This window comes from Ranitomeya variabilis, chromosome 3, assembly GCF_051348905.1.
Source record: "Ranitomeya variabilis isolate aRanVar5 chromosome 3, aRanVar5.hap1, whole genome shotgun sequence".
Classification (NCBI taxonomy): domain Eukaryota; kingdom Metazoa; phylum Chordata; class Amphibia; order Anura; family Dendrobatidae; genus Ranitomeya; species Ranitomeya variabilis.
Genome location: NC_135234.1, coordinates 213,739,672 through 213,755,087, shown reverse-complemented (window position 1 = coordinate 213,755,087; position 15,416 = coordinate 213,739,672). Strand labels below are relative to the sequence as shown.

At 41.6% G+C, this 15,416-nt stretch overlaps 1 protein-coding gene across 1 annotated transcript in view; it reads left to right on the top strand.

The window, feature by feature from the left end:
- The window catches only part of PM20D1 (peptidase M20 domain containing 1), a 189,067-nt gene that overhangs the window by 131,207 nt on the left and 42,444 nt on the right, over window positions 1–15,416 (top strand). Inside the window, exons 7-8 of the mRNA XM_077295146.1 lie at window positions 4,653–4,728; window positions 7,041–7,102. Coding sequence (XP_077151261.1) covers window positions 4,653–4,728; window positions 7,041–7,102 — 138 coding nt within the window. The remainder of the gene's footprint in view (window positions 1–4,652; window positions 4,729–7,040; window positions 7,103–15,416) is intronic.

Below are 15,416 nucleotides of genomic sequence, written 5' to 3'. Positions count from 1 at the left end.
TTTCCTGAGGTTTCATTTTACTATGTTTTAATCTACTTTTCAATTTAGGCTTCTTTCACACTAGCGTCGGGCTCGGCCCGTCGCTGTGCGTCGGGCCGACGTTCCCGACGCTAGCGTTGTCTCCGCCACACAACGGGGGCAGCGGATGCATTTTTCCAGCGCATCCGCTGCCCCATTGTGAGGTGCGGGGAAGCGCGGGGAGGTGGGGGCGGAGTTCCGGCCGCGCATGCGCGGTCGGAAAAAGCGGACCGTTGTGAGCAAAAAACGTTACATGTGTGACCAACTTGTTACTATAGATGTTGCCTATGCCGCATCTATAGTAAAAGATAGAATGTTAAAAAATATTAAAAAAAATTAAAAACATGGTTATACTCACCTGCAGACCTCAGCGGCGTCCGTTCCGATAGCTGCTGGGCGGTGAAGGACCTGCGATGACGTCACGGTCTTGTGATTGGTCACGTGACCGGTCACATGCGGTCTCGCGACCAATCACAAGACCGTGACGTCATCGCAGGTCCTTCACCGCCCAGCAGCTATAGGAACCGAGGCGGCAGCGTGCAGCGGAGAGGCCGTAAGACTGCGGGGGACATCGAGGGTGAGTATATCGCTATTTTTTATTTTAATTCTTTTATTTTTTACCAATTATATGGTGCCCAGTTCGTGGAGGAGAGTCTCCTCTCCTCCACCCTGGGTACCAACCGCACATGATCTGCTTACTTTCCCGCATGGTGTGCACAGCCCCGTGCGGGAAGTAAGCAGATCAATGCACTCCTATGGGTGCAGAATCGCCGCGATTCCGCAATTTTAATGAACATGCTGCGTTTTTTTCTGGAATGCGATTCCGCTCAGGAAAAAAAATGCAGCATGTGCACAAAAAATGCGGAATGCATTCTGTTACATAGGATGCTTAATGGTAGCGTTTTTTTCGTGGTTTTATAGCATTTTTATAGCGAAAAACCGCGAAAAAAACGCAAAAAATATGCTACGTGTGCACACAGCCTTAATTTTTCAGATTTTCTGCAGCAGTTCTGCACCTATTATTTAAATTGGGTTATTTGCGTTTTTTTATTGCGTTTTTAATTGCATTTTTTCAAATGCTTTTTTAACGCAGTTGTGATACAGCATTTTTTGTTTAGTTAGAATTTTATGTTTTAAACAAAGCTGCTTTGATAACTTTATTGACACAGTCATGTGTGGATTACATGTGTTTTTTGTGGGTTTTTGCCTTGGAAATGCATGTTCATTTTTTACTTGCGGATTTTTTGCATCTAATGCAAGTCTATTGGAAAAATCTGCAGTGAAAATACACAGCGTCAAAGACTCGCCAAAACCTCATCAGCTTAAGGCCGGCGTCACACTAGGCGTAAGACAATACGGTCCGTTTTTTACGGCCGTAATATGCAGAAAAGTCCCCAAAATAGTGGTCCGTATGTCATCCGTAGGCAGGGTGTGTCAGCGTATTTTGCACAAGGCATCCTCCGTATGTAATCCGTATGATATCCGTACTGCGATATTTTCTCGCAGGCTTGCAAAACCGACATCTAGTGGATTTATGTGCTCAAATGTTCGGTAAAACATATATACAGTATGTGTATGTGTATATATATATATATATATATATATATATATATATATATATATATATATATATATATATATATATATATACATACATACAGTGGGGCAAAAAAGTATTTAGTCAGTCAGCAATAGTGCAAGTTCCACCACTTAAAAAGATGAGAGGCGTCTGTAATTTACATCATAGGTAGACCTCAACTATGGGAGACAAACTGAGAAAAAAAATCCAGAAAATCACATTGTCTGTTTTTTTAGCATTTTATTTGCATATTATGGTGGAAAATAAGTATTTGGTCAGAAACAAAATTTCATCTCAATACTTTGTAATATATCCTTTGTTGGCAATGACAGAGGTCAAACGTTTTCTGTAAGTCTTCACAAGGTTGCCACACACTGTTGTTGGTATGTTGGCCCATTCCTCCATGCAGATCTCCTCTAGAGCAGTGATGTTTTTGGCTTTTCGCTTGGCAACATGGACTTTCAACTCCCTCCAAAGGTTTTCTATAGGGTTGAGATCTGGAGACTGGCTAGGCCACTCCAGGACCTTGAAATGCTTCTTATGAAGCCACTCCTTCGTTGCCCTGGCGGTGTGCTTTGGATCATTGTCATGTTGAAAGACCCAGCCACGTTTCATCTTCAATGCCCTTGCTGATGGAAGGAGGTTTGCACTCAAAATCTCACGATACATGGCCCCATTCATTCTTTCATGTACCCGGATCAGTCGTCCTGGCCCCTTTGCAGAGAAACAGCCCCAAAGCATGATGTTTCCACCACCATGCTTTACAGTAGGTATGGTGTTTGATGGATGCAACTCAGTATTCTTTTTCCTCCAAACACGACAAGTTGTGTTTCTACCAAACAGTTCCAGTTTGGTTTCATCAGACCATAGGACATTCTCCCAAAACTCCTCTGGATCATCCAAATGCTCTCTAGCAAACTTCAGACGGGCCCGGACATGTACTGGCTTAAGCAGTGGGACACGTCTGGCACTGCAGGATTTGAGTCCATGGTGGCGTAGTGTGTTACTTATGGTAGGCCTTGTTACATTGGTCCCAGCTCTCTGCAGTTCATTCACTCTGTGATCATTCTGACCCCACGGGGTGGGATTTTGCGTGGAGCCCCAGATCGAGGGAGATTATCAGTGGTCTTGAATGTCTTCCATTTTCTAATTATTGCTCCCACTGTTGATTTCTTCACTCCAAGCTGGTTGGCTATTGCAGATTCAGTCTTCCCAGCCTGGTGCAGGGCTACAATTTTGTTTCTGGTGTCCTTTGACAGCTCTTTGGTCTTCACCATAGTGGAGTTTGGAGTCAGACTGTTTGAGGGTGTGCACAGGTGTCTTTTTATACTGATAACAAGTTTAAACAGGTGCCATTACTACAGGTAATGAGTGGAGGAAAGAGGAGACTCTTAAAGAAGAAGTTACAGGTCTGTGAGAGCCAGAAATCTTGATTGTTTGTTTCTGACCAAAAACTTATTTTCCACCATAATATGCAAATAAAATGCTAAAAAAACAGACAATGTGATTTTCTGGATTTTTTTTTCTCAGTTTGTCTCCCATAGTTGAGGTCTACCTATGATGTAAATTACAGACGCCTCTCATCTTTTTAAGTGGTGGAACTTGCACTATTGCTGACTGACTAAATACTTTTTTGCCCCACTGTATATGTCATTGAGACACATATATATATATACATTCACTCATACATTGAGTTGCGGTGATGCACCCTCTGCTAGATGAACTCATATGAACTCGAGCGTGGGAACTTTTCCAAGGCTGCAGTTCATGAGAACATCCACCAGAGGGCGCCTCACCGCAACGCAATGTAAGTACACATCACCCAGCTTTCCTTTCAGCACCCGGGGTTTTTACAACCACGAGCAGTGCTTTAGCGCAGCTCCTGGCTGTAAAATGATTTAACCACTTCAGATGGATTTACTTCGTGGGACCTGACAGTTCATCCGAAGGTATGTATATTGTTGGTTTATTATTTTGCCAAGCGAGGGTCTTCAGGATGGATTGAGAGAGCAATAAAATACTAAAGCAACCTGTTTGTTTATTTCATTAAAATACTTGATGATAACGTGTGTGTGTGTGTTTTTTAACCCTTTCAGACAATTGGATTAATAATGGATAGGTGACATAATTGACGCCTCTCCATTATTAATCTGGCTTAATGTCACCTTACAATAGCAAGGTGACATTAACCCTTCATTACCCCATATCCCGCCGCTACACGGGAGTGGGAAGAGAGTGGCCAAGTGCCAGAATAGGCGCATCTTCCAGATGTGCCTTTTCTGGGGTGGCTGGGGGCAGATGTTTGTAGCCAGGGGGGGCCAATAACCATGGACCCTCTCCTGGCTATTAATATCTGCCCTCAGTCACTGGCTTTACCACTCTGGCAGAGAAAATTGCGCGGGAGCCCACGCCAATTTTTTCCGCGATTTAACCCTTTATTTTAGCTACAGCGCCCAAATTTTGCACATACACACTACTAACATCAGTAGTGTGGAATATGCAAAAAAAAGGGGATATGAGATGGTTTACTGTATGTAAACCATGTCTCATATCCTGTCGGGTAGGGGAAGGAGAAATGAAAAGCCGGCAATTGAATTACCGGCTTTTCACTAACACCGCTGCGTATTTCTCGCAAGTCACACTGCTGGTCCGTGTGGAATCCGTATTTTTCTCGCCCCCATAGACTTTCATTGGCGTATTTTTTGCGCAATACGCTGACAAACGCAGCATGCTGCGATTTTGTACGGCCGTAGAAAGGCGTATATTACGGATGCGTTATATACGGCTGATAGGACCTGACCCATTGGGAATAATTGGGCCGTTTGTTAGGCGTGTTTTACGGACGTATTTTATGCGCTCTTACGTCCGTAAAACTCGCTAGTGTGACGCCGGCCTAAAGGTTACCATTGAAATGACCACTAGTGGAGATCTAGAAAACCATTAGAAATTTTCACATTTCAACAAATTTGCTTTATTTCCTAAAACCATAATATCTCTAAATTTATTTTTTTTTATTAAACTTTTAAAATGTTGCATTTTTTTTTAAACTACACAGATTAGAAAGAATACCAATGCCAAATATGTTTGGAGAAGGTCCAGAGGCTTCCATGTTTGAGCATCTGGCAGGAGAGGTAAGAATTATTCTATTATACTAATGTCATTCACCTTTTAATGCTAATATTATGGGATGAGTGTATATTTGGGATTTAAATGGCCTTTGTTACATTAGTCTCAATCTTCATTCTATCGGAATGCAATTGGGCCATTCAATTCAATGAAGAAAATACTTTTTAACCTAGAGTGCATTATATTTTCTTACTACATTGAATGATAAAAATAGGATAGGGGTCATCACTGATTATAGCCCCCAAAGCTCTTTTATGACTTTTTATTAAAAAAAATGAAATATGGTAAATTTATTCTTGTGTAAACATTTTGTAACAAAAAAAACACTTTGAAATTAATTCAATAGGGTGTGTAAAATGTGAACTACAGTTATGGCCAAAATTATTGACACCCCTGCAATTCTGTCAGATAATACTCAGTTTCTTCCTGAAAATGATTGCAAACACAAATTCTTTGTTATTATTATCTTCATTTAATTTGTCTTAAATGAAAAAACACAAAAAGAATTGTTCTAAAGCCAAATTGAATATAATTCCACACCAAACATAAAAAAGGGGGTGGACAAAAGTATTAGCACTGTTCGAAAAATCATGTGATGCTTCTCTAATTTGTGTAATTAACAGCACCTGTAACTTACCTGTGGCACCTAACAGGTGTTGGCAATAACTAAATCACACTTGCAGCCAGTTGACATGGATTAAAGTTGACTCAACCTCTGTCCTGTGTCCTTGTGTGTACCACATTGAGCATGGAGAAAAGAAAGAAGACCAAAGAACTGTCTGAGGACTTGAGGAAGCATGAGCAATCTCAAGGCTACAAGTCCATCTCCAAAGACCTGAATGTTCCTGTGTCTACCGTGCGCAGTGTCATCAAGAAGTTTAAAGCCCATGGCACTGTGGTTAACCTCCTTAGATGTGGACGGAAAAGAAAAATTGACAAGAGATTTCAGCGCAAGATTGTGCGAATGTTGGGTAAAGAACATCGACTAACATCCAAACAAGTTCAAACTGCCCTGCAGTCCGAGGGTACAACAGAGTCAACCCGTACTATCCGTCGGCGTCTGAATGAAAAGGGACTGTATGGTAGGAGACCCAGGAAGACCCCTCTTCTTACCCCGAGACATAAAAAAGCCAGGCTGGAGTTTGACAAAACTTAACTGAAAAAGCCTAAAACATTTTGGAAGAATGTTCTCTGGACAGAAGAGACAAAAGTAGAGCTTTTTGGGCAAAGGCATCAACATAGAGTTTACAGGAGAAAAAAAGAGACAGTCAAAGAAAAGAACACAGTCCCTACAGTCAAACATGGCGGAGGTTCCCTGATGTTTTGGGGTTGCTTTGCTGCCTCTGTCACTGGACTGCTTGACCGTGTGCATGGCATTATGAAGTCTGAAGACTACCAACAAATTTTGCAGCATAATGTAGGGCCCAGTGTGAGAAAGCTGCATCTCCTTCAGAGGTAATGGGTCTTCCAGCAGGACAATGACCCAAAACAAACTTCAAAAAGCACTAGAAAATGGTTTGAGAGAAAGCACTGGAGACTTCTAAGGTGGCCAGCAATGAGTCCAGACCTGAATCCCATAGAACACCTGTGGAGAGATCTAAAAATGGCAGTTTGGAGAAGGCACCCTTCAAATATCAGGGTCCTGGAGCAGTTTGCCAAAGAAGAATGGTCTAAAATTCCAGCAGAGCATTGTAAGAAACTCATTGATGGTTACCGGAAGCGGTTGGTCGCAGTTATTTTGGCTAAAGGTTGTGCAACCAAGTATTAGGCTGAGGGTGCCAATACTTTTGTCTGGCCCATTTTTGGAGTTTTGTGTGAAATGATCAATGTTTTGCTTTTTGCTTCATTCTCTTTTGTGTTTTTTCATTTAAGACAAATTAAATGAAGATAATACCAAAGAATTTGTGTTTGCAATCATTTTCGGGAAGAAACTGAGTATTATCTGACAGAATTGCAGGGGTGTCAATACTTTTGGCCATGACTGTATATAGAATACAAAATAAAATCAAAGGTCAATTTTTTCTATACATGCATTGAAAAAGATAATTATATAAATCAATCAGTAATTTATAAGTTTGCAAAGAAAAAACAATCGTATAATTTCTCTGCATAAAACAAGATCTCATACAACAATGTAAATTTTAAAAAATAGCTGCTAAAGTTTGGAGAAGGAAAAAGTGGCTTTTCTAGAAAAAAATGTATATACCCTTTTATTATAACACTGTCCTTTTATCTTGGGCATTAATGCTGTATGACAGTATATTTGCTTAGTGCGTGTATATACCGTACATTATGATTGTCGGTCTGTATTTTACAGTTTGCATTTCCACTGAATGTCATCATGGCCAACCTCTGGCTCTTCTCTCCAATCATCAGTAGGTAAGAAGTGCAGACTTGTATCATATACAGCGTTAGGAAACTCCTATGTCAATTAAAAACTGCTTGGCAGGGGGTGACTTAATTTTAGACATAAGCTGTGGGTAGAGGAGGAAACCTGATAGACCATGTCACCAACATAGCGGTCATGAACGTCATCATTTTGATTTCAACTTTTTCAAATGGGAAATTGCAAATTGCACCCAAAAAACTGGTGTGCTTCATGAAAATGAAAAAAGTTACACGAACATAATTTTTTTTCTTCTGTACAAACAATGTGAAGGATTACATATTCCCAAGCAGAATGTTTTGAAATTGTCCTCACTTCTTGTAAGCAAATCACACTTCTCATCCTGGAAGATTTAAAAAATTCCATCCTAACAGGACCCCCTTTACCCACAGCGCAATTGCCAAACTTCTTGTCATCACAGCATCTAATAAGGAAAACAAGCGTTGCTGCATCATCTATGCTACAATTTCTATCTGATGGTGTAGAATAGATCATCCTGGGTCAGGTGTCACAGCAAGTGCCATTGACAGGTGGACCAAATTCTCTGAATTGAGGTACGGCATGCCACCCATTTCCACAAATTTATTTTACAGACTGAATGAGGCCGGAACAGTTGTTTTTGGTTTTGTGTTTGCTGGGAACATAACATGTTTATTGGAATTTCTCAAAAAGCTTGGCAAATGCACTGCGGGTAATGTGAGTCTTGTTGGAGTGGAGTTGGTTGAAATCCTCCACGATGACACTTGTGCTTAGGTCAGCAGGAATGAGCACAATCTGTTTAAGATAATTCCTGTCATGCTGCTGCAATGCAGGTAGGTGCGGGCTTCACTAGATGGCAGTAGAGAGGAAGCAGGTCTGCACCTAAACAGAGCTGACCTGCAGTGCAGCAGTGAGGCTACCACAGGTGGCAGCAGATTAGTCAAACAAGCCGGGTCAAATCCTAGACTGTAGGGCAGTACCAAAGGAATAAGCAAACTCGCGGTCGAAGACAAGCCAGGGGGTCTGTTACAGTCAGGAGCGGATAAGCCAAAAGACAGAAACAGGTCAGGATACAAGACAAGTCAAAACCAAGGAGTCTGCACACTACAGAGAAATACTGAGTCAAGAGAGGAAAAGGGGAAAACAGTGACATGGGTTCAGACAGCAAATGCAGCAGGACCAATCGGAGCAATCAGAGTCAGCTACAGCAGCACTAGGAAAACTATAACTGACATCGCCTGAGGCAGCAGCGGCGATAAATAGCAAACCTGAACCCAGACAGAGGCTGAGAAAGGTTAACTCTTGACATGACCAGAAAACAGAGCTCAAAACCCAGTCTGGATCATGACAATTCCTGTTCTGCTGAGGTAGATCCTGTAAGCCTCAGGTCCTCGAGGGCACGCGGACCATGAGCGTTGGTCCTGCAAGCCGGAAGGCATGTGGGAAGCTAAGACTTGGCGCACTCCGGAATCTCAAGAGCAGCAGGACAGATTTAGAACCCAACAGGAAAAGAAACACCATATGCACAGAAGATGGGTGTCCTAATGAGCCTTAAAGGGCACCTGTCACCCCGTTTTTTCCGTATGAGATAAAAATACTGTTAAATAGGGCCTGAGCTGTGCATTACAACAGTGTATTTTGTGGACCCCGATTCCCCACCTATGCTGCCAAAATACGTTACCAAAGTAGCCGTTTTCGCCTGTCAATCAGGCTGGTCTGGTCAAAAGGGCGTGGTGTCTTCCCCCAGATCTTGCTTAGTTTTCCGTTGGTGGCGTAGTGGTTTGCGCATTACATAGTTATTAAGGTTGAAGGAAGACTGTAAGTCCATCTAGTTCAACCAATAGCCTAACCTAACATGCCCTAACATGTTGATCCAGAGGAAGGCAAAAAAAACCCATGTGGCAAAGAGTAACTCCACCATGGGGAAAAAAATTCCTTCCCGACTCCACATACGGCAATCAGACTAGTTCCCTGGATCAACGCCTTATCAAGGAATCTAGTGTATATACCCTGTAACATTATACTTTTCCAGAAAGGTATCCAGTCCTCGCTTAAATTTAATTAATGAATCACTCATTACAACATCATACGGCAGAGAGTTCCATAGTCTCACTGCTCTTACAGTAAAGAATCCGCTTCTGTTATTATGCTTAAACCTTCTTTCCTCCAGACGTAGAGGATGCCCCCTTGTCCCTGTCTCAGGTCTATGATTAAAAAGATCATCAGAAAGGTCTTTGTACTGTCCCCTCATATATTTATACATTAAAATAAGATCACCCCTTAGTCTTCGTTTTTCCAAACTAAATAGCCCCAAGTGTAATAACCTATCTTGGTATTGCAAACCCCCCAGTCCTCTAATAACCTTGGTCGCTCTTCTCTGCACCCGCTCCAGTTCAGCTATGTCTTTCTTATACACCGGAGACCAGAACTGTGCACAGTATTCTAAGTGTGGTCGAACTAGTGACTTGTATAGAGGTAAAATTATGTTCTCCTCATGAGCATCTATGCCTCTTTTAATACATCCCATTATTTTATTTGCCTTTGTAGCAGCTGCCTGACACTGGCCACTGAATATGAGTTTGTCATCCACCCATATACCCAGGTCTTTTTCATTGACGGTTTTGCCCAGAGTTTTAGAATTAAGCACATAGTTATACATCTTATTACTTCTACCCAAGTGCATGACCTTACATTTATCCCCATTAAAGCTCATTTGCCATTTATCAGCCCAAGCTTCTAGTTTACATAAATCATCCTGTAATATAAAATTGTCCTCCCCTGTATTGATTACCCTGCAGAGTTTAGTGTCATCTGCAAATATTGAAATTCTACTCTGAATGCCCCCTACAAGGTCATTAATAAATATGTTAAAAAGAAGAGGGCCCAATACTGACCCCTGTGGTACCCCACTGCTAACCGCAACCCAGTCCGAGTGTGCTCCATTAATAACCACCCTTTGTTTCCTATCCCTGAGCCAGCTCTCAACCCACTTACACATATTTTCCCCTATCCCCATTACTCTCATTTTATGTAACAACCTTTTGTGTGGCACCGTATCAAAAGCTTTGGAAAAGTCCATATACACTACGTCCACTGGGTTCCCTTGGTCCAGTCCGGAACTTACCTCTTCATAGAAGCTGATCAAATTAGTCTGACATGAACGGTCCCTAGTAAACCCGTGCTGATACTGGGTTATAAGGTTATTCCTCTTCAGATACTCCAGTATAGCATGCCTTAGAATGCCCTCCAGGATTTTACCCACAGTAGAGGTTAAGCTTACTGGCCTATAATTACCGAGTTCAGTTTTTGCCCCTTTTTTGAATATTGGCACCACATTTGCTATACGCCAGTCCTGTGGTACAGACCCTGTTATTATGGAGTCTTTAAAGATTAAAAATAATGGTCTATCAATGACTGTACTTAGTTCCTGCAGTACTCGGGGGTGGATCCCATCCGGGCCCGGAGATTTGTCAATTTTTGTGATTTTTAGACGCCGCTGTACTTCCTGCTGGGTTAAGCAGGTGACATTTAATGGGGAATTTTTATCACTAGTCATTTTGTCTGCCATGGGATTTTCTTTTGTAAATACTGATGAAAAAAAGTCATTTAGCATATTGGCTTTTTCCTCATCCTCATCCACCATTTCCCCCAGATTATTTTTAAGGGGGCCAACACTGTCATTTTTTAGTTTCTTACTATTTATATAGTTAAAGAATATTTTGGGATTATTTTTACTCTCTCTGGCAATGAGTCTCTCTGTCTCAATCTTTGCTGTCTTGATTTGCTTTTTACAGAATTTATTTAATTTTCTGTATTTATTTAATGCCTCCTCACTACCTACTTCCTTTAATTCTCTAAATGCTTTCTTTTTGTCCCTTATTGCGCCCCTTACAGCTCTATTTAGCCATGTTGGTTTCCTCCTATTTCTAGTATGTTTATTCCCATACGGTATATACTGTGCACAGGTCCTATCCAGGATGCTAATAAACGTCTCCCATTTTCTTTGTGTATTTTTGTGTCTCAGGATATCGTCCCAGTTAATTGCACCAAGATCCTCTCTCATCCGTTGGAAATTTGCCCTCCTGAAGTTTAGTGTCCTTGTCACCCCCCTACTACCCATCTTATTAAAGCTTACATGAAAACGTATTATTTTGTGATCACTATTCCCCAAGTGACCCCCAACCCTTATATTTGATATGCGGTCTGGCCTGTTGGTTAATATTAGGTCTAGCAGTGCCCCCCTCCTTGTTGGGTCCTGAACCAGTTGTGAAAGGTAATTGTCTCTCATAGTTGTCAAAAACCGATTACCTTTACTGGAACTGCAGGTTTCTGTTCCCCAATCTATTTCAGGGTAGTTGAAGTCCCCCATAATAATGACTTCTCCTTGAGTCGCAGGTTCATCTATTTGCTTTACGAGGATATTCTCCATTGCTTCCATTATTTTTGGAGATTTATAACAAATCCCTATCAGTAATTTATTATTTTTCCCCCTCCCCTTATCTCCACCCACAGGCACTCTACATTTTCATTAAATTCACCTATATTATCACGCAGGATGGGTTTTAAGGAAGATTTTACATATAGACACACCCCTCCCCCTCGCTTATCTGTACGGTCATTTCTGAACAGGCTATAGCCCTGCAAGTTAACATCCCAGTCATGGCTCTCATCCAGCCATGTTTCAGATATCCCCACCATGTCATAATTATGCTCCAACAACATTAGTTCTAATTCATCCATTTTGTTGGCGAGGCTTCTGGCATTAGTATACATGCACTTGATGTTACTCTCTGTACCTCTATTCTTTCTTAAATTACTTATTTGTGCCCAGGTCTCTATCTGCACTATCTTCCCCTCCTATAAAATGAATACCCTCCCCCCCCAATCCCTAGTTTAACCCCTTCATGACCTTGCCGTTTTTTGCAATTCTGACCAGTGTCCCTTTATGAGGTAATAACTCAGGAACGCTTCAACGGATCCTAGCGATTCTGAGATTGTTTTTTCGTGACATATTGGGCTTCATGTTAGTGGTAAATTTAGGTCGATAATTTCTGAGTTTATTTGTGAAAAAAACGGAAATTTGGCAAAAATTTTGAAAATTTTGCAATTTTCACATTTTGAATTTTTATTCTGTTAAACCAGAGAGTTATGTGACACAAAATAGTTAATAAATAACATTTCCCACATGTCTACTTTACATCAGCACAATTTTGGAAACAATTTTTTTTTTTGCTAGGAAGTTATAAGGGTTAAAATTTGACCAGTGATTTCTCATTTTTACAACAAAATTTACAAAACCATTTTTTTTAGGGATCACCTCACATTTGAAGTCAGTTTGAGTGTTCTATATGGCTGAAAATACCCAAAAGTGACACCATTCTAAAAACTGCACCCCTCAAGGTGCTCAAAACCACATTCAAGAAGTTTATTAACCCTTCAGGTGTTTCACAGCAGCAGAAGCAACATGGAAGTAAAAAATGAACATTTAACTTTTTAGTCACAAAAATGATATTTTAGCAAAAAAATTTTTATTTTCCCAAGGGTAAAAGGAGAAACTGGACCACGGACCTTGTTGTCCAATTTGTCCTGAGTACGCTGATACCTCATATGTGGGGGTAAACCACTGTTTGGGCGCACGGCAGGGCTCGGAAGGGAAGGAGCGCCATTTGACTTTTTCAATGAAAAATTGGCTCCAATCTTTAGCGGACACCATGTCGCGTTTGGAGAGCCCCCGTGTGCCTAAACATTGGAGCTCCCCCACAAGTGACCCCATTTTGGAAACTAGACCCCCCAAGGAACTTATCTAGAAGCATAGTGAGCACTTTAAACCCCCAGGTGCTTCACAAATTGATCCGTAAAAATGAAAAAGTACTTTTTTTTCACGAAAAAATTATTTTAGCCTCAATTTTTTCATTTTCACATGGGCAACAGGATAAAATGGATCCTAAATTTTGTTGGGCAATTTCTCCTGAGTACACCAATACCTCACATGTGGGGGTAAACCACTGTTTGGGCACATGGTAAGGCTCGGAAGGGAAGGAGCGCCATTTGACTTTTTGAATGAAAAATTATCTCCATCGTTAGCGGACACCATGTCGCGTTTGGAAAGCCCCTGTGTGCCTAAACATTGGAGCTCCTCCACAAGTGACCCCATTTTGGAAAGTAGACCCCCCAAGGAACTCATCTAGAGGCATAGTGAGCACTTTAAACCCCCAGGTGCTTCACAAATTGATCCGCAAAAATGAAAAAGTACTTTTTTTTCACACAAAATTTCTTTTAGCCTCAATTCTTTCATTTTCACATGGGCAACAGGATAAAATGGATCCTAAAATTTGTTGGGCAATTTCTCCTGAGTATGCCGATACCTCATATGTGGGGGTAAACCACTGTTTGGGTGCACGGCAAGGCTCGGAAGGGGAGGCGTGCCATTTGACTTTTTGAATGGAAAATTAGCTCCAATCGTTAGCGGACACCATGTCGCGTTTGGAGAGCCCCTGTGTGCCTAAACATTGGAGCTCCCCTACAAGTGACCCCATTTTGGAAACTAGACCCCCCAAGGAACTTATCTAGATGCATAGTAAACACTTATAACCCCCAGGTGCTTCACAGAAGTTTATAACGCAGAGCCGTGAAAATAAAAAAATAATTTTTCTTTCCTCAAAAATGATTTTTAGCCCAGAATTTTTTATTTTCCCAAGGGTAATAGGAGAAATTGGACCCCAAATGTTGTTGTCCAGTTTGTCCTGAGTACGATGATACCCCATATGTGGGGGTAAACCACTGTTTGGGCGCACGGCAGGGCTCGGAAGGGAAGGCACGCCATTTGGCTTTTTGAATGGAAAATTAGCTCCAATCATTAGCGGACACCATGTCGCGTTTGGAGAGCCCCTGTGTGCCTAAACATTGGAGCTCCCGCACAAGTGGCCCCATTTTGGAAACTAGACCTCCCAAGGAACTAATCTAGATGTGTGGTGAGCACTTTGAACCCCCAAGTGCTTCACAGAAGTTTATAACGCAGAGCCATGAAAATAAAAAATAATTTTTCTTTTCTCAAAAATGATTTTTTAGCCCACAATTTTTTATTTTCCCAAGGGTAATAGGAGAAATTGGACCCCAAAAGTTGTTTTCCAGTTTCTCCTGAGTACGATGATACCCCATATGTGGGGGTAAACCACTGTTTTGGCACACGTCGGGGTTCGGAAGGGAAGTAGTGACGTTTTGAAATGCAGACTTTGATGGAATGCTCTGCGGGCGTCAGGTTGCGTTTGCAGAGCCCCTGATGTGCCTAAACAGTAGGAACTCCCCACAATTGACTCCATTTTGGAAACTAGACCCCCAAGGGAACTTATCTAGATATGTAGTGAGCACTTTGAACCCCCAAGTGCTTCACAGAAGTTTATAACGCAGAGCCGTGAAAATAAAAAATGTGTTTCCTTTCCTCAAAAATATTTTTTTAGCCCAGAATTTTTTTATTTTTGCAAGAGTAACAGGAGAAATTGGACCCCAAAAGTTGTTGTCCAGTTTCTCCTGAGTACGCTGATACCCCATATGTGGGGGTAAACCACTGTTTTGGCACACGTCGGGGTTCGGAAGGGAAGTAGTGACGTTTTGAAATGCAGACTTTGATGGAATGCTCTGCGGGCATCAGGTTGCATTTGCAGAGCCCCTGATGTGCCTAAACAGTAGGAACTCCCCACAAGTGACTCCATTTTGGAAACTAGACCCCCAAGGGAACTTATCTAGATGTGTGGTGAGCACTTTGAACCCCCAAGTGCTTCACAGAAGTTTATAACGCAGAGCCGTGAAAATAAAAAATGTGTTTCCTTTCCTCAAAAATATTTTTTTAGCCCAGAATTTTTTTATTTTTGCAAGAGTAACAGGAGAAATTGGACCCCAAAAGTTGTTGTCCAGTTTCTCCTGAGTACGCTGATACCCCATATGTGGGGGTAAACCACTGTTTTGGCACACGTCGGGGTTCGGAAGGGAAGTAGTGACGTTTTGAAATGCAGACTTTGATGGAATGCTCTGCGGGCATCAGGTTGCATTTGCAGAGCCCCTGATGTGCCTAAACAGTAGGAACTCCCCACAAGTGACTCCATTTTGGAAACTAGACCCCCAAGGGAACTTATCTAGATGTGTGGTGAGCACTTTGAACCCCCAAGTGCTTCACAGAAGTTTATAACGCAGAGCCGTGAAAATAATAAATGTGTTTCCTTTCCTCAAAAATATTTTTTTAGCCCAGAATTTTTTATTTTTGCAAGAGTAACAGGAGAAATTGGACCCCAAAGGTTGTTGTCCAGTTTCTCCTGAGTACGCTGATACCCCATA